Genomic DNA, 19,547 nt, shown 5'->3' with positions numbered 1-19,547 from the left:
TGAATTTTACCTGGGAGAACTATTCTTCTTGCTTGCCTTCTTTCTTTTGCCATCATTTTCTGGATAACCATTTTTATTGAAGAAATACAAATAACTAGATGAATTATTTAAAAACACACTTTATATTTTTGTCCATGGACACCATTTCAGGTGCATACATATATTCTTATAAGAAAAAGGAACTAGTTATAGAAAGATCATTTATGTGACTATGCATAAAATGTTATTAGGAGGAATTATCACATCTGCTATAATACCTGATAATGTAAAAATTACTCCGCATATATTTAACTTTAGTTGTGTAAAGGCAGCTGTTTGGTGTAATGCAATCATCTTAGAGTGAAATAAATGAGGAAGACACTCCCACTTCTTGAAATAGAAGTCTATGAAAGATGAAATGAATTGCCCTTGTGTAGATGCTTCTTTTTCTCCATTGCCTGTTGACTCTTTTAAACTGGAAAACTAAAATGAGCGAGATGAATTCAGTCAAGTCTGACTTTAGGGATCATCACCAAAAAAAGGCTAGTGTGTGTCACAGAACAGAAGTGGACTTGTGATTCATTTGGAAGGCGTGACTAAGAAAAGTGATTCCACAAAGATATACCCAGGTGACCAAGCCAGGTAAACATCTTCAAAATGACACATATCCATAAAATATGTGACACAGTTGGACTCTCTCCATACAGTCTTACCCCCAATGCAGAAGACAGAATGCTGGCACAAATAAAAGAAGGCATACCAGAATACTGCTCACCATGGTAACTCTCTGGCTATAAAAGGCATGAAAGAATCTTCTTTGATTCTTTTTCTGTTTTAAGACAGATGGAAGTTTAAAAGGGCTCTGAGTTACACCTCTGCCCTTGCACAAGATTACATTTGTTATGTGAGAGTAAAACGATATGAGAGTATATTATAAACAGTCCTACTGTAGCCCCAATACTCTCTTGCTTCCACTTTTTGATAATGCATTTAGCTTACCTTCTATCAGCTTCCCTGTCTGCTCTGCATTGCCCCCCGGCAAGACCTTGGCAATGTATGCTCCAATTTCTCCGCTGCTTCCTGGAATTTCTTTCCCACCTACAACTCGGATTCCCAGTCCATTGCCTGAGATCAAAAGAAACAGGAAACAGAGATGAAGCAATGAATAATTCATTGGAAAGAAAGAAAGAGACAAATCATCAGTAGAATTTCCTCAACAACTTCTGGATGTGATCAGAAGAATGAGGTTTCATCCATTACATTCTCAAAGAATTAACTTTGAGAGAGTTAGGAGTGTACAGTTTGCTTTCGGTGAAGGAAAACATTTTCTTGAGTAAATACTGTATCACTGGCATCACACATACAATTCATCCACTAAAACTGCATTGAAGTCGATCTTGCCTTTTTCTGACAGCCTTACTGTACTGTAAAATGACAATTTGCATGGCAAACCTATTTCAAACAAACCTTAATTTGGAGTATTAATTAAATTCGACTAACAAGCTAGAAATCTATGTGAAGTGTGGATTCACAGGATAGCTTTATCATATGCCGAAAACATGAATACAATTTTGCTGGAAAATTATAGTAGATGAGCTTTTAGAATCATACAGACAGGTTGACAGATCATTGACATTCTCTTGCAAAGCATGTACGTTTATATCTACCTGTATTCAGTAGATACTGATATTTTTGTTAAATATTTGCTTTTAATTAACAGCTTTTACATCAGAAAATGTACAAATTATCAGAATGGAGAACAGCCTACAATCACTTTATGGTAATGCACTGTCAAATCTGACATATTTTCTTTTTACTTTAAAAATTACAGAGATTGAAACATTATGTTCACTTTGATTTTCTTAGCTGGAGAGAAGCAAATCATTCTCTCACATAGAGGAAAAAAAAAAATAGGAGTGGAAAAAAAAGCTTAAAAATACTTTTATAAAGCTAATCTTATGTACTGTCATGCTACCGTGTTACTTAAAAAAAACATTTTCTGTACAAAAGAAACACCCAAATTCATTCTTTGAGGAAAAAAGAAAATTACACAAGAGATGATTTATACTTGATTTGGGAATGTAAAAGACTTTTTGCTCATTTTTATTGGAACAGTTAAATAATTAATTTTCAAATTATTAAATTTATAGTCTAAACCTGCTTAATGATTAAACTAATCAGATATATCAAGTTCATCACACAATTTCTTTGCAAAGTTGCATCTCTTTAGATTTAGGTTTTTCCCAGGAGTACAATTACTGCTTTGATAGCTCAGCTCTGAGATCTCACTAGAAGGCAGTTACTCACACTGAGCTCCTGGTCATAGAAGTTTCTACTCGTTTTTCTATCCCAGCTTATCTAAGTTTATATCCTTTGTGACTCAGCTTTCGTCATAACTGCATATGAGACATTTTCAAATAACCATTTTATTTTCTTTTGAATTCCAAACAGCACAACAAAGAGGATACAAATCCCAGAGTCACTATGAAGTTGAAAATACTCAGCATGAAATTCATACCATGAAATTTCTGAGTAAGTTCCCTGGAATTTTTTGTTGAAAATTTTAGCAAATATGTCCTCTCACTACATGTCTGTCTTCTTTTTTTTTTTTTGTACTTTGAAGACCTGAGCAATATCTTTAACAAAGTCAGCTTCTTGCAACCTTTTACTTCTGTGAATGTTAAGTTATGCAAATGTAGTATAAAAGAACGCAAATCTTTGTCAGACTCTCTTTGGACATGATGAGTGAACAGCCATTTTAACAGCAAATTAAGAATTGGAAAAGCATAAATATTGGAGCTTCTGGGGACCCTCTGAAGTAAAAATGCAAAGATATCTATATCATCAGCATAAAACGACTTCACTGTAATACCCAAGTTACAGGCACAGGGAATCACACAGAATCACATAGAATCACATAGAATCACAAGGTTGGAAAGGACCTACAAGATCATCTAGTCCAACTGTCCTCTTATCACCATAACTACCCACTAAGCTACTAAACCATATCTCATAGCACCTCATCCAGATGGCTCTTGAACACTGCCACGGAAGGTGACTCCACCACTCCAGCACTTGACCACTCTTTAAGAGAAAAATTTTTTCCTTATATCTAATCTAAATCTCCCCTGGTGCAACTTGTGGCCATTTCCTCAGATCCTATTTGTTTCCTAGAAGAGGCCGATCCCCTCCTCATCAAACCTTCCTTCAGGAAGTCATAGAGTGCAATGAGGTTTCGCCTGAGCCTCCTCTTCTCCAGACTAAACAATCCCAACTCCCTCAGTCACTCCTCATAAAGCTTGTGCTCCAGAACCCTCACCAGTTTCATTGCCCTTCTCTGGACACATTCATTAAATTTCTGCTATATATCCAACATAGTAGTTAATACTCCTTTAATTATAAGCTCAGTATGGATGATAGTCAATTTACTATTGCTGTTTGGCTGTTTCTAATGCAAATAATTTGAATTATAGATGGGATATGATGTTCTAAACAATAGCTAAAATTGAATGATTAATGTCTGAATATGTCAGAATAGACAGAGATTAAAATTAAGACTCAAAGACTAAAACAAAAGCAACAACAGAAAAAAGGAGATCTGAGAAACTGTGTGTTTGATGATACTTTTAAGCTACCTTCATTCAGTGTGATACATTAGTCAATGTCATTGCAAACAGAGATAGTGAGGTAAATATTTTCTATATATATAGTATACATAAACAGATTTGAAGTCCAGATTAGTGAACTACTGTATTCATCTTAATATGACATAAGATACGTTAACTGACAAAAATGGAATCTTTGCTGTGAATGAAAGAGGGCACCTTTCTGAACTCTGGCTATTAAATTCTATGGAAAATATCTTCAGGAACACATCTCTTCAAAGGGAATTTTACATACTTAAGATCCAATGCTTTTTAGGATGCTTCAAAGCTAGAAGACTCTAATTAAAGGCAACTGTTTTTACTGATATCCCAAGGCTGTGAGCCTACCCTTCCGTCTAATCTTTGCTAAAGCCTTAAGATGCAGCATGCAAAGAAAAACAGAACAAAAGCCTAATCCTAAATTTTAATAAGAGAGATCATACAACTAAATTTATTTTTTAAAACAATAAACAAATACAGGTACTAAATCATTACAATTAGCTTATGAGCCATTGATTTATATAATTGAAAGCATAAACACAAGAGCTTCAATGAATATTTAAAATGCTTAATAAAAGATTATTTTACCCCAATTATTTTACTTTATAACTTTCAAAATGACATTTTTCTCTTTATTTCATCTCCTTCTAGACAAAACAAACTTCAGCAATGTATATTCACATGTGTATATTTGAGCAGTGATCAACAAATTGGCACTGATAAATTCTATCACTGGTGAGATGGCAAGCATTCTGCAGAAGTGTTTTAAAATATTCTTTTTTCCATTATCTCCATCACGGGGTACTTTGCATTCAATCTGACTTATTTATTCTAAACCTGTGTAGCAGAGTGTTCTGCAGAACACTGCGAAATCCTATTCCACTGTATCCCACAGTAGAAAGACAAGATACATGACTCAACTGACAAAAAAAAAAATACATTCTGCTTGAGTAGGCTGACCATAAGTTACGGTTCGGTCATGCTTTGCCATTATAGAGATAATAAAGATCAGATCACTGGCTATCAGTAGCTGCTGCTCTGTTCACAAGATAGGTCATGAGATCTTACCATCTTTTTTCTACTAAGTCATACAGCTCTGTAGAACCACTACTGTATAAGTAACCTATGTTTCCTGTTATTGTTTCAGTGTCTAAGGGATGATTAGATGTGACTTTCCAAACAAATGTCAATAACAACCTATATAAATGGCATAAAGTAACTAAAAAAAAAAAAAAAAAAAAAAGAGAGAGAGGGAGAGAGAGAGGGAGAGAGAGAAACGGAGTGCAGAGGAACGCTGAGTAACTTTTGGCACACTGGGCTTTTTCCTGTCTTTATACAGCATTGAAAAAAAAAAAAAAAAAGTTTGCAAGGATCTTTTTTCTGTATAAAACAAAACAGAATTTAAGCATCAAATGAGGGGATTGATATTGCTTAACTTCTAGGGAAGCCCCATACAGTAATAGCAACTGAATCACTGGCCTGAGAATGCAGCCATGTGAACCAGAAGCTCTGTGCAAACTGTTCATACTCTAACTCAAACAAGTATTTCCTCTGGGCTAAATTTCCAAATGCATGAAACCATTTGTCTCATTAGATGAACAAAGCAAGGAAAAAAAATCAGGATGTGCTACAGATATTCATGGAATGACTTGGGTTGGAAGGGACCTTAAAGATAATCCAGTTCCAACCTCCTGCTATGGGCAAGGTTGCCACCTACTAGATCAGGCACTAGATCAGGTACTAGACCTGGTCTTGAACATCTCCAAGGATGGAAAATCCAGAACTTCTCTGGGCAATATGTCAGTGCCTCACCATCCTCACAGTGAAAATTTTCCCCTACACTCTCATATAAGTCTCCCCTCTTTTAGTTTAAAACGATTCCCCCTTGTCCTATCACTATCTGCTCATGTAATTTATATCCTTCAAGTACTGGAAGGCTGCAGTGAGGTCTGCCCTGAGCCTTCTCAATGTTGAACAATCCCAGCTCTCTCAGCCTGTCTTCATGTGAGAGGTGTTTCACCCTTGTGACCTTCCTCTGATCCCACTCCAAGAGCTCCACAACTTTCTTGTGCTGGGAACCCCAGTACTGGGTGCAGTATTCCAGATGGAGCCTTACAAGGGCAGAGTGGGGAAGAACAGTGACTTCCCTCGCCCCATTGGCCACAGCTTTTTTGATGCAGCCTAGGAAACCATTGGTCTTCTGGGCTGCAAGTGCACACTGCTGACTCATGTTAGATTTTTCAACCGCCAGGACCCCAAGTCCATCTCTGCAGAGCTGCTCTCCATGAGTACTTCTCACAGTCTGTACACATTTGGCATTTCTGTGACCCACTTGGCTTTGTTGAAACTCATTAGGTTCACATAAGTTCACTTCTCCAGCTTGTCCATGTCCCTTTGGACATCCCTCCCTTCTATCAACTGTTCCACTCAAATTAGTGTTGCACGCAAACTTGCTGAGTGTGCACTCAATTCCACAGTCTATGTCACTGACAAAGATGCTAAAAGAGTACTGATCCCAGCACAATCCTCTTAAGGAAACCACTCTTCACTGCCTTCCACCCAGACATACATCTGCTGATCACAATGCTCCCAGTGTGACCTCCCAGTCAGTTCTTTATACACTGAATGATCCACCCTTCAAATCCATATATCTTCAAGTTAGAGATAAGTATGTGGGGTGGGACCAAGTCAATGGCATTGCAGAAGTCCAGGTAGATAAAATCAGTTGCTTTTCCTTTGTCTACCGTCACTCCATCACAGAAGGCCAGCAGACTGGTCACACACAGTCTGCCTTTGGATTATGTCTTCATCTCATGTCTCAATATCTCTTCCAGGAGTATCTTCTCCATGACCTTCCCAGGTGACTGGCCTCTAGTTCCCCAGACTTCCTTTCCCCCTTTCTTATAAATGGGAGTGGTATTTCCTTTTCTCCAAGTCACAGTTACTTTGCCTTGCAGCCATTGCTTTTTAAATATAATAGAGAGTGGTTTGGCAATCACATCAGCCAGTTCCTTCAGGATCCCGGGATACACGTCATCCAGCCTCAAACAGATTCAGTCTCATGAAATGGTCTCCAACTGGCTCTTCTCTTACAATAGGACATATTTTGCTCCCTCAAGCCCCTCTAACGCATTCAGGGATGTGAGAGAGATGGGAAGCCTTTCACTGAAGGCTGAGGCAAAGAACTCATCAAGTAACTCAGCCTTCTCCATGTTTGTTGTAGCCAGTTTTCTCTTTTTATTTATCAGAGGGTGTTCACTCTCTTTCTATCTCTTCTGTACCTGTAGAATCCAGTCTTGTTATTTTTCATATCCCTTGCCAAGCTCAGTTCCATCTGTACTTTCCTGATCCAACCTCTGCAGGTCTAGACTACATCCCTATATTACTTCCAGGCCACAAATCCCTGCTTCTACAGCCTGTACATGTTCCTCTTTTCCCTCATTTTGACCAGCAGGTCCTTTCTGGATCAGCCATGCTGGTTTCCTGCCTCCTGTCTTTCTTAAGCTGAGGCATGGAGAACTCTTGCGCACTCAGAAAATTGTCCTTACGCACTGCCAGCTCAGAACTTCTCCTTTGTCCCAAAAGACAGCTTCCCACAGGATCTCATTCAGTAATTTCTTGAATAGCCAAAAGTTTGCTCTTTCAGAATTTAGGGTCCTGACTATACTTTTTTTGCATGGACCGTATTCTTCAAGATCACAAACTCACATGAGTTTGAATGAATTGGCACAAGAAACTCTAAGTAAGAGAGTCAGTAGAAATATGACTCAAATATGACAAGTCACAGCCAGATATAGAACTTTCAGAATTTTTAATACATATTTTAGAAAGTATGATATTTTAGAAAAATGTGTCTACATCTGGATATATAGAGGCAGTATGCCTCTATATATTTGGATTTCTAGTGCCTAAGGTCATGCCCTTCAAGACAGTAGTTGAAAATCATTAGCTATTTCTCTTGATTTCTATGTGCTTTGAAGTTGAATCTTTACAGAGTAAACTGGAAAAAACTGAATTGGACTTGAATTGAAAAATGCCCATGAGGACAATGACAAGTGTCCTTGTGTAATTTGGAAAGGAAGATATGTTTATGTTTCAACACAGAAATTCGGTTTTTTGTTTCCAAGACCCGAAGCATAGACATACTGCCAAGGGACGTAAAAAAAAGCCCAAATATGGTCTTCATCTTCAACTTTCTAACACTTTCAAAAACAAAATTTGAAACCAGACAGCTGAATTATAGCAAAAAAGGACAATAGTGATCTTTTTTTGGATAAGATGCAGTGGCAGCCATTTAAAAAATGCACGAGGATAAGAAATGAAAAAGAGATATTAGGTACAATCAATTTCGTAATATGACAAAATATCATGCTGCAGCAATAAGAACAAATCAATCATTTAGACATATGATAGGGTTCTGGTAGGTCCTCATCTGTGGGAACAATTTTACATCACATTCCACTGTCTGTATGAATAGAATTGTCAGCCACGGGAAACAATGAAAAAGAAAGATCTCTCATCAAAGAGTTCAGATTTAAAAGTGACGAAAAATAAACTATTTACATATTGTTATAATAAAACAATTTGGAAAGTCTGGAGAATAGACAGAAAGGAAATATGACAAACCAAGCAAAAATAATTTAGGTCAGGCATTTGGAAAGCAACAGGAAAAGAAATGCTTATAGTCAAATCCAGGATAAATTTTTATTTTCCTTATTATTGCTATACAATTATATGGAACACATACTATGACGAGCCATATCAAAGCATGGTTGTCTAGGATAGGTAAAACATTTTCAAGATTGTCCTCTAGAGATTTGTTTTGGCATTTTCTAAGCTCAATTCAAGCAATTCACTTAAATGAAGTTGTTTACTAAAAGCATGATTAAATTTTCTCAGTTATTGTACCTTTTAGCCATTCATAATTAAGGCATAAAGTATACTTGAGGCCAAATCCTGAGCTGATGAAATTCATTTATATTCTGGATGTTTTACTAACATAACATTGATTTATATCAGCTGAGAAAGAGTTTCATGACGGTTTGTACACTGGTTTTCATTCTGAAAGATCATAAAGTACTTTCTAATTTAGCTTCTTGGGACACTTACTACAGCTCTAGAAAACAAGAGACAAGCTTTTTTTTTTTTGGACAATTTGTCACATCAGAGTAAGATTACTCATGCATGTTTACTGATAGACACCACTGGTGCAAGAGATGCCACTGACTGACAACTGTGCTCAATTATTTAAGATGTTTTGAACTCTCCCATCCCAATTGCCTTTGCTATTTAAGGGACAGCAACAGATTTAATGTAAATATGACGTAGTAAGTAATATATGTGTATACTGGCTTCATTATAACGTATAAACTAAGGCTTTTAGGAAGAAGTAGTTCTATATTAAACTCACAGAAGCATTCACTGCCTCTATGGTTGAACGTGGCTTCCAGACTGCTGGAAGTTATGAGAACATTGCACTCCTGTCCTCTTTTCTTACACATCTTCTGCCATCCATGATAAAGTGCTAAAAAAGGTTGTGTTTGACCTAACGAGACTGCTCTAATATTTACTGCATTTAGGAAAGGTTTGCACTTGTAAGGGGTGATAATTTATACCTGCTGAAAGTCTTTTCCAGGGAGATGCATAGACTTGTCCAACTCAGAGTAATGCTTCTGGTAACAGCCCTGGATGCTGCTAGCCTTCTTCTTCTGCTAGGGTGTACAGTGTGTAGCTTACTTCCTACAGTGACCTTCCCAGTGGCCTCTTCTGCAGATTTTCTTCCCAGCCAAACAGTCCTTGCCTTGTGACATTGTATGGGTTTTCTTCTCTTCAGGGGTGGGATATGTATTTGTCCTTCAATTTTACAAGTTTTCTATTGGCCCATTCCTTCTGTCAGTCTTGGTCCCTCTAAATGGCAGCCCTGACCTCAAGAATTTTCCATAATCCAAAGCCATCTCTAAGTTATGAAGGTTTACTCCGTCATCTCCTCCACATCACTGATAACCATATGAAATGATGTAAGTCCCCAGATTCATTATGTGCCCTTGGAAAAACACAGCCCATTAACCACTGCTCTCTAAATCCATCTGAACAGCTTTTTAGTCATCACTTTGTCCAGACATCCTGACTATATGTAAATGTAAAGCTTCACAAAACATTACAGATTCTTACAAGAATGAACCATAACAGACAATCTTTAATCTGCTCAGACAGTATTTCAGTCAATCATATTTGGCTTCACTGTAAAAAAAAAAAAAAAAAAAGACATTTTTAATTCTACAGAATTAGCTTTTGCTTTTCGTTTTTTGTTAATGGTCTTCTTAACAAGGGGAAAAAATTGATTCATATTTCACATAGAGTGAGTCAACTCATCATAAGAAAGAGTTACATAAATTATGCTCTGCTCATTTGTCACAACTTAATTAGTATATTATGAATCTGGCATATTAGTGATTTTTTATTACAGTGCAAATAACAGGTTAGTTCTAGGAGAATGTTACCAGTCATTTTAACATCTTGGACCAAAACTTAAAACTGTTTGGCTTTGTTGAAGCATTTTGTAAGTAGGTTTCCATGCTTTGACACTATCTATATTTTGTTAACGAAAATAACAAGTAAAGGCTTGAAGACTTACCTTATACTAAATTTTCTTAGTATATTCTTAGTTCTCAACCTAAGTTCTCTTAACTACAACTTTGTGTGCTGATCCTTTATTACAAACATTGCATAATGTCTCTTGGTACTACAGACTCATACAAACTGTATACAGGTGTTTATGTAACTAATCAAACATATTTTTTTTCCCACTACAATTCTTAAAGCAAAGAAAATCTGTGTGATATTTGTGCAAATGTGTATTGGCAATGGCTAAACCAAAGCTGCTCTTTGAAGAGTGTGCGTATCGTGGGGAACATTTATGTCCCCACGATATATGGGGCACCTGGTCAATGTTTTGAGGAATCTGTAGAAGATATCACTGCCTATTTTTTAAAGGTACCCAGTAATGCCTCAGTACAATTCTTCTCGAAGGAAAATCAAAAGAATATCTCAACCAAATGGCTCTGCTGCACAAGGGAATCAACTGATACAGTGCTGCATAGGTAACTGTCATGAATGAGGAATAGTTTATGAAACCATTCAGTGTAAAATATCCTTCTTCCAAAACAGATAACACCTGCAGCCACTTAATTCTTTGAAAAAAAACCTGAACTTTACAATGAGAAAAATACTACACGTTTGGGGTGTTTAATTCATTAAAAGAAGTGATATGATATGAATATAAATTGCAGAAAATAAGTGAAGGAATTGTAATTCCTTTGTCATTAAGCTTCAAATTAACTTTTGACTCATTGCTTGGAAAAGTGCCTAAGCTGGCAGCAGGACAGACAGAAGCTTAATGTGTGTTCTCATAAGAGGCATCACAGTGCAGCTGTTCATGCAGTCCCACTGCAAGAACGGAGTTGCCATTTGACAGTTCATTTCTTACAACCACTCAGCCTATGGAGTTGGGCCAGCTTTGTATCTACAAACAGGGAACTGTCCACTAAGACACATGTTGAGACCTTCAGTTCATTTCACATGTTCTCTCCCTGACGATAACAGACGCTACTGAATGAGGTTATAAACTGTATCCAAACACCTCTCATCTGCCTTGGATTTAAACTTATGTCTTTAGATAATGACATCCCATTACTTCTGTTGTACCAGCTTAGGCAGGTAATAAATCAAATGAAAACAAAATAAAACACAGAAAAATAATGCTTCTACACTTTAAAATGGGGCAGTTAACAAAGTGATTTTCAGTTCGTTTTTCTTGTTTGGTTGGTTGCTATTTTAGAATATCAGCACAATGACACTTGACATGCTGCATCTTATTTGTATTATATAAGTTTGACATCTAAAAAAAATCTTGAAATATCTATTACAGAAGGAAAATGATTTATGAATTAAATAATTTAGTAGTCAATTAGCTGCTTAGTAAAATTAATCCCTTAAAATACTCATTTTTGTGACAGGGATGAGGATAAAATGTTTATCTACATCGTTGCTTTAAACACTGAACTCTTCATTTCCATATCTAGAGAATTAATTTTTCTCCATTTCAGTGACCTGTAAAATCAAAAATCTTAACCTGATTCATCCTGCTGCCAGACCTCCTGAAAGTGCACACCTAACACACTTCAGAGAACTGACGAAATAAATTGAGAATAGGAGGCAATCATCCTCAAAATGTTACAGCACCCTGCTCTGGAAAATGTATCCAAATCAAAGGGGTATTTGTCACTGGGTGATGTGGAGCAATGTGGTCCTTTCAGCATCCAGTCTTCCCCACTTAGTTTGATTGTTCCATAGCTTCTTCATTATAGCCATAGACATTCATCACATCTAACTTAAGATCTCTACAGGACCAAAATCTCAGTCTAAGACTCTTTGTGCTTCCTTTGTAATCAAGAAAGAAAAATAGTGTTATTTGCCCTTTCTAACTGCCTCATTCTAATGTAGTTATAATAGTATAATTACTATTTTTCATAGCAAGTATTCAAAGATGGGAACACAGGGTCTTCATTTCCCTCTGAGAGTTGCTAAGATCATTCATATCTCCCCTGAGAAGTGAAACCTTAATCTGGTATCTCTGTGCATTTAACTTTCATTAGTTGGACTTCTGTCAGTTTTGCCCTAATGTCCTTGACATTCATCCAATCAGTGACAGACCTTCCTGAGTATCTCCTTTTCTAGTTCTTTAAGAGAAAGTGCTGAGCTGTGTTAGACACAGTTAGAAATTGACAGATGCTATTTCAGTGTCTTTCAATCTCACTGTTACATGCCTGCTTTCCTTTTGGCTTTCAATGAGAAACAGAGGGCTCAGCAGAATTCTAACTCTCAGTAATTGCAGTGATCTGCTTCTGCATCCTTTTCTGCATTAGAGCTATGAAAGCAAATTGCACCTTTATTATCAGTAGACAGATTGATCTCCCAGTTACTTCTCCTCATCTTGTGGTCTAACTAAACTTTCTTAAATAGGTATTCATACACTGAAAAGTGTATAAACAAATGGACCTGCCAAAAAGATTTCACAGGAATCATTTTAAACACACACACTAGTGCACTTCAAATAATGTTTGTTCAGGTAAAAGGAACATAAACATAGAATATGTGGTAGCCTGGCTGTAACAGCTCTGTCTCTTTCTCTTTACTGATTTAGCTTTTGTGCCACATCTCTGATAAGCAGAGAGTGCTTGAGGGAATTATGGTCGTTAATTACAGATTAGATCCTTCCCCAGTGACAAATGACTGCTGGAGGAGGATATTTTTAATGCAAATTATTATCTTAGTTCTTCACAATGCTAAAGCATAGAAAAAGGATAAGCAATCATCTGTGATAAGAGTCTGAGGACAAGTGACAACTTTTACACTTTTACCCTAAGTCCATTATTACTATGCCATATTCAGTATGGCCTATGACTGTACATAATGTGTTGAGTTTTCTTCCTTGATTAAACATCATATATTCACTGCACTTCATTATTTTACTGTAAGAACTTACAGGTGAAAGAAGTCTAAATATGAAGGTGAAAGAAGTCTAAACATATTGGGTTATTTGTTCAGAGACTGTAGCTGTGTAGATTTGACACAGAAAAGAACTTCTAATTCTCCTCCTCTTTTCTCTCTGAATAAGTATCCCATGAGTTGGCATGCTTAAGAAATGTGGTGCTGGGTACAAGAATTAACAGCCCTTATAAGAGTATGAGGCAACTCTGACGTGTGTGCAGCCTTGCAGGTACCCTGTCATGCTATTAGCTGTTTCACTGACATCACTGCTAGAGTGAAGATTAGGGACACAATCTTCTGCACTCAGTCTAATTCTCTCTCTCTCTCTTTTTTTTTTTTTCTTTTTTTTTCTCTCTACTATAAAGTTCACAGCTTTTTCTGATTTGTTTCTCTGCTTGTTTTCTCATCAGAATTGAAGAGGATGTTCCAGAACATAGACAGCCTGCCTGCCCACAGGTACGTTTTGCTTCTCAGAAGCACAAGACATCCCATATTTGGAAAGGGGATAGTAATTGTGACTGAGTCCCCAGTGAGACAAACCTGCAAGAATTATTTTGACATTCATGCACTCCTTGTACAGAGCTATTGAGATTCATCTACCTCATTGGGAAGAACAGGATGTATTTTTTTCTCCTTGCAACATTTCCAAAGAGTCTTGCCACATTTTAATGGCATCAGCAGCCATGTCCTCCTTTGCCTTCTTCAAATATTACTCTGAAGTGTTGAAAACCAGAAGAGGAAATGCCGGCAGAATAAAAAAGTACTTATTCTGTTAATGCTAAAGGATCCAAAGGAATCAAGGGAATCTCAGTGAAAGCAAACAGTGAGTTTCTGGAGTGTTAAGTACTGATACATTATCATTCATTGATCACTGCCATCCTTGCTTTGACAGCTCACCAGAACCATGATGCCAATTCTATTTTTTTTTTTTTTAATGTTGCAAATTATTTGTCTTTGCAGAGAAAATCCTTGGCATTTCTTTCCTATCCATCAGTCTTGCCTGAGGAAGGGACAGTGCCTACCTTGAACAGAAGAGCTGTGAGTTTTAGATGATGGCATATGCTGGAGTACACTTTCATTTTTCATTCAGAGCTACTGTTCTCTTGCCATCATAATTTTTCATTCTTAAACAACTCATTTATATGCTAAAATTTGATAAATGTTTCAGTGTGCAAAATTATGCCAGATTACATAAGAGACACCAAAGGCATCTGTATCTTTCATTAAGCAAGAAAGCAAATAAATAGAATTCATGTGCACAGAATACGTAATGAGAGAGACTGAATTTTATAGGAATTGGGATTATTCTTACTATTGATATTTATATTGAGACAATTTCTGAAACCCTTATCATACAGTAAGCTCCACTATGGTAAGCATGTGGTGAGATATTAGATTGGATATAAGAAAAAGACTTTTATTGATAAGGGTGCTGAGGCACTGGAACAGGCTGCCTCCAGAGAGACCCATTCCTGGAGACATCTGAGGTCAGGCTGGAATTCAAATTATTGATGGTAATAGAAGGATGAAATTTGTTTTGTCCTATACTTGTAGCTGTGGTATAGCTGGTACACACTCATGCTGTGCTTGTGCTTACCCAGCACACATTACTTAAGGTACACTATTTGTGTACTTAAATGTTGATCTATTTTCCCCATGGAGAACCTGGCAGTTTTGGGGATCTCTCCAGGCTGTTCCTGCTGTTAAACTGACCAAACTGCACGTACAGTATTTAAATGATCAGCAGAAACTATTCTTGCTTGTGTTGAAAAGACCACATAGGACAGTCTTTTATGCACAGCCAGAACAGAGGATGCTCTGTGCATACTGTCAGACAATCAGAGCCAATGGATGATGCACACCCTGCCGTGGGCACACAGGACCTGAACACAGGTCCTAGATGTGAGTTCAGGAACTCAAGCATTCAGAGAGTCTTATCCAAGGCAGCTGCAAGAATATTTGGACAGACTCACACTGCCTGGCTGTCCTCTGGGGAGATCCAGGTCCAGCCTTGGGCATTATCAAGTTTGTTTTTTTTTTCCTAACTTACACTTTTCCTGTGCATATGCAACAAGAATATGGTGAAGAGATAAACAAAAAATGATTCAACACCTCAGTTGGTACTTTTGACAGGAAAGAGGGTGAAGGGGAGAAAGGCAGAGGGAGAGGAAAGGGGGATGGAGAAAGGGTGGGGAAGAGAACAAGAGAGGGGGAAGAAACCAAGAAAAAAAGAAAGAATCCAACCAGCCAGCCATTCAACTACAGCATCTAGATTAATACACAAAAACTTCACTGGTGTCTAGCTGATTAAATGAAGAAGCTGTGGAGGAATCAGAGTATATGTTGTTTGATTTACCATTATTTTAAGAAATTTCTGTTTTGTAATAGATTTCCAAGTCTGCCTCACTGTCTGACTAATGAGACTTACTAGAAGTTTGCTGATGCCAGTTAACCAAAGTTGAATTTTTAAAGCAAATAAGAACCACATGTGCAGCTCTGGGAGAGTCCACTTTCAAAGTTCAAGGCTCAGGAGGAAGCACTGCACAGGTAAAGAGCTTTTCTGCTTTAATTCCTGGGCTCTGAGTGGGGGGAAGGAGCGAGTTGTGAAGTCAAGAAGTTACAGTACCTAAAACATGTACAATGAGTGAGAAACATGACAATATCTTCTTGTTCATCTACTCCCTACTGGTACCTTGTTTCACCCTTTCACTCCTCTGCAGAATCTGCACTTCAGCGTTCTAATACTTGTAGGGAAATCTGTATACACTCCACACAGTCGTATGTGTCTGCAGGGCTTCAGGGATTTATCTGGATCACAAACCAAAAGTATGACGGCAGCTGGCATAGCAGTCCAATACAGCACAGCTACAGAAGCGAGCTTTAGCATGGGCTATGGAACCTTGAGGCAATATTCAATCCTGTGTGATCTCATGATGAGCAGAGCATTAATAAGTGGGAAACCAATATCTACACCTTGGTTGTCCAATCGTCACTTACAAGGTATTTCCCCTGATGCATGGTTGCCAGCAGCACAGCTAGTGGAGAATTTGGAACATTTTAAGTGTAAGTAATTTGACACAGGAGACTCGGGCCTTCAGCAACATTAAGACATGAACTACACAAGGTTGTGTGGCTGTCATTCCACTTGTTCTCATAAGAGAGCAGCTTGGATCACAGCATGACTCATCACTCCCCGAGGCAAAGAAGTCTCCAGGAGGATACTCCTGTTGGCTGCAAGGCCCCAGGCAGGGAAGGCTGACAGAAGTGAGGAGCTGGATGCTGCTTTCAAATGGTGCTGCGTGGGTGGAAGGTCCTGATGTATTCCAAAATCTTTAGTGGGTGTTACACTGTGTGACTAGTAAGAAAATGCCTGATAATATATACAGAAAATTCATGTAACACCCTAAATATGAGGTAGATGTGGGGAGTGGGAGTGATCAAGATTTTACTGCCAGAAACCTTGTGTAAACAATATTTAGCAATTCAAGTGAGTTGATGCCACTTTCTAGTTAATACTGAAGGGAACACCAAAGCTGGCAGTCGGTAATTACTTCTGCACAGAAACAGGGTTTGACACACACTACTGCAATTCTTTAAATGGAAAGAAAGTCTTACGGTTCCAAAACAAACCCACTTAAAAGCACGTACCTCTGAAGGAGACAATGGAAAAACCTCTTAATTTTTTATCAATACTGTATGCGAAAAGAGTGCAATTCCAAAAGTTCCATCAGCCAAACCTTACCCTTGCAACATCTGTAACATGCAGTGGTTTGCAACCTGATACCTAAAAGGTCAGACTGCACTCCTGCTCACAGCTGGGAGGGGAATGGACGTAACTTCTGCCACTTTCTTCTCCTTGGCAAGCAGAATCTCATGTGAACATATGCATGAGTTAGGCAAAAGAGAAAAAATCTGAAATTCTGAGAAAAATTTCCCTATGTGAAGATATCACAGAAAAATGGAATCTTATTTTTCCAATAACCTCTTCTGTAGAAGAGTCCCAGTAGCTCTGCAGAAAGAATAAAATTCTCCATTCTATTCCTGCTGAATACCTACATAAGCCTACCTATTTTTCTGATTCCCCTGTTGAATATTACCGAAGCTTCTCCTGAAAAGAATACAGTTATATAAAAAGCAATTGCAAAGCAGACTACTGATATGTACATTGCAACAGATTTTCCCTCTGCTCTTAATGTCTACATAGCTTAAGTATCTGAAACAGTTGTGACTTTTTTTCTGCACTGCTGCTTTCCATTACAACCAAATAGCAAAATGTAAGATGACCACTGAATCTCTGCTGCATAAAACACAGGAAAAAATTTTAATAGGGCAAATACTTTTCATGAATCATGCTAATCAATTAATGTCTCATAGAGGGTTGTTGCTGTTTACCTGAAACTGTGTGATCCTTTGGGTCTCTCAGTAGTTTGAGTCTTGCATGAGGGAAAAGATACTGCAGGGGCTTCCCATTTATCTGAGGAACACAAATATGCATGTCATTAAGAGATAACATAACATTAATTGTAACAAGTATTTTAGACAGTTAAAACAGAAACAAGCAAATGAACTTATTTCATCAAGGGAAATATCACAACTCTGTGACTCAAACATCCCCTGACTTTCGAGACATGTTTGTCTGATCAGAAAATCCTTCTGCAGGGGAATCAATATTTGCTTCCAAAAAACTGAGATCCAGTTTCAGTATGGCAGCAGTTCTCTTTTTATTTCCTAATGACTGGAAGGTGATTTCTGTCATCTGTAGTTTTTCTTAGCATTAATCCTTTGTCCAAACAATGTTTGAGAGGAGAATAAGAAGACATACAATCTCTGTAATTGTTATAAAATACTGCTCATATGGACCTAAACAAATGGTGGTGAATGTGCAAACAGCCATAAGTTACTGTTCTAGTTTTATCAAAGAAAAATGAACTAATGTACTTCTTCACTAAATCTTAAAAGCTTTTTAAAAGGCCTGACCTAAAACTTACAGGACTACTGTTTATATAATCATGAGTGGCAATTCACTTGGGCTAATACTGCAAAATGTCATAGCTGAAAGCAGTGTGTTTTCAAAAGCCAGCTACAATCACTCCACTTGCCCTATGAGATGGGTACAGAAGGGGCCAAGCAGCACGTATCAGCCCATCTATCAAAGAAGATTGCTGTGTATTCTCACCAAAACACCTCTGCAGGGTGTTTTACCACTCACACACCTCACATTCATCACACACTGTTTTTGTCTGCAGTTTTTGTCTTTCAGAAGCACAGAAGAATCCAGCATCTCTGCCGAGCCTGAGCTCTGTACCCTGGCTGAGAGATGGGAGCAGAGCTGCCTGGGGCTGCTCATGGCTGGGTGTCAATGGGACCCGCAGTGGAATTCGGGAGCTGGTGGAACGATGTCAATCAGTGTGAACACATGGATGTCTGAATGTATCAGCAGCCTGCTACCAGGTGGTTATTACTATTATTTATGGTTAAGTAGTATTTAAAAGGACTAAGCTCCTCCTGAACTAAGCACTTCAAATTCAGTCTCTGATCTGGAGAGCCTTATGATGTTAATGGATAGCATACAGAAGTGACAGGAGGGGAAACAGAGAAATCAAGTCCCACAGTGAGCAGGAGTTCATACATCATTTGTCATAATTCAGTCTCTTTTCTAGTGGATGGCACTGCATCTAGAAGGATGAAACCCTCTCATAGCATACTGTAGTTTCAGCCATAATTTACCTCAGATGAAAGAGAAATCTGGTAAAGGACAAGTACTGCAGAATAAATCAGAACAGAGATCAGGCAGACTTTATGACTTACCCTGGAATTCTGCCAGAATAGAGGGTTTAATGCTAGTAAAAGTGTGCACAGTGCCATGAGTTGTACATGCATATAAATGGATAGGGACATTGTTTTCCCAGTTATTAAAATCAGCAAGTGTAGTTCAACAGTAAAAATGGTGATGCATTTATCACGTGTAGCTTCCATAAAATTGTAAAAAAATCTTTAAAATAAATGTTTCTAATTTTATTTTTAATTCAGCAAATAAGAAGTAATACAAAGTAATGAAGTTCAAGAGAAGCAGTATGAAGATACTAGAGCATATACTTAGTTGGGATCCATCTTGGTGGAAGCAATTCAAATTTAATTGAGGAACACTGCAGCTCATAAACTTCAACTTACAATTTCTTTATTCGGTATTGCTCTATCTTGTCTTTCTTTAGCAGAATTGCTTTCTGAGTAAAAAATAATCCAAGAATATGCAGAAGCGTATTGTATAAAATTCACTGACAAATATATCAGAAAATATAGACTGTCTCTTGCTTTAGTATATTACTTTCTCATTACTTTCATTTCCAGAATTTTATGATAAGTATCAATCTTAGT

At 37.6% G+C, this 19,547-nt stretch overlaps 2 protein-coding genes across 8 annotated transcripts in view; both read right to left on the bottom strand.

Moving 5' to 3' along the window:
* LOC125688256 (uncharacterized) overlaps positions 1–19,547 on the bottom strand; it is a 494,473-nt gene that overhangs the window by 16,302 nt on the left and 458,624 nt on the right. The gene's annotated exons all lie outside the window — the stretch shown is intronic.
* The window catches only part of PCLO (piccolo presynaptic cytomatrix protein), a 318,968-nt gene that overhangs the window by 112,457 nt on the left and 186,964 nt on the right, over positions 1–19,547 (bottom strand). For all 6 annotated transcript variants that reach the window (XM_048934047.1, XM_048934048.1, XM_048934051.1 and 3 more), the window contains exons 9-10: positions 17,565–17,646; positions 979–1,104 (exon numbers count right to left, since the gene is read on the bottom strand). In XM_048934047.1, coding sequence (XP_048790004.1) covers positions 979–1,104; positions 17,565–17,646 — 208 coding nt within the window. The remainder of the gene's footprint in view (positions 1–978; positions 1,105–17,564; positions 17,647–19,547) is intronic.

This window comes from Lagopus muta, chromosome 1 (assembly GCF_023343835.1).
Source record: "Lagopus muta isolate bLagMut1 chromosome 1, bLagMut1 primary, whole genome shotgun sequence".
Taxonomy (NCBI): Eukaryota; Metazoa; Chordata; class Aves; order Galliformes; family Phasianidae; genus Lagopus; species Lagopus muta.
Note: the sequence above shows the minus strand (reverse complement) of the source record. Positions and strands in the feature narration are given on the sequence as shown.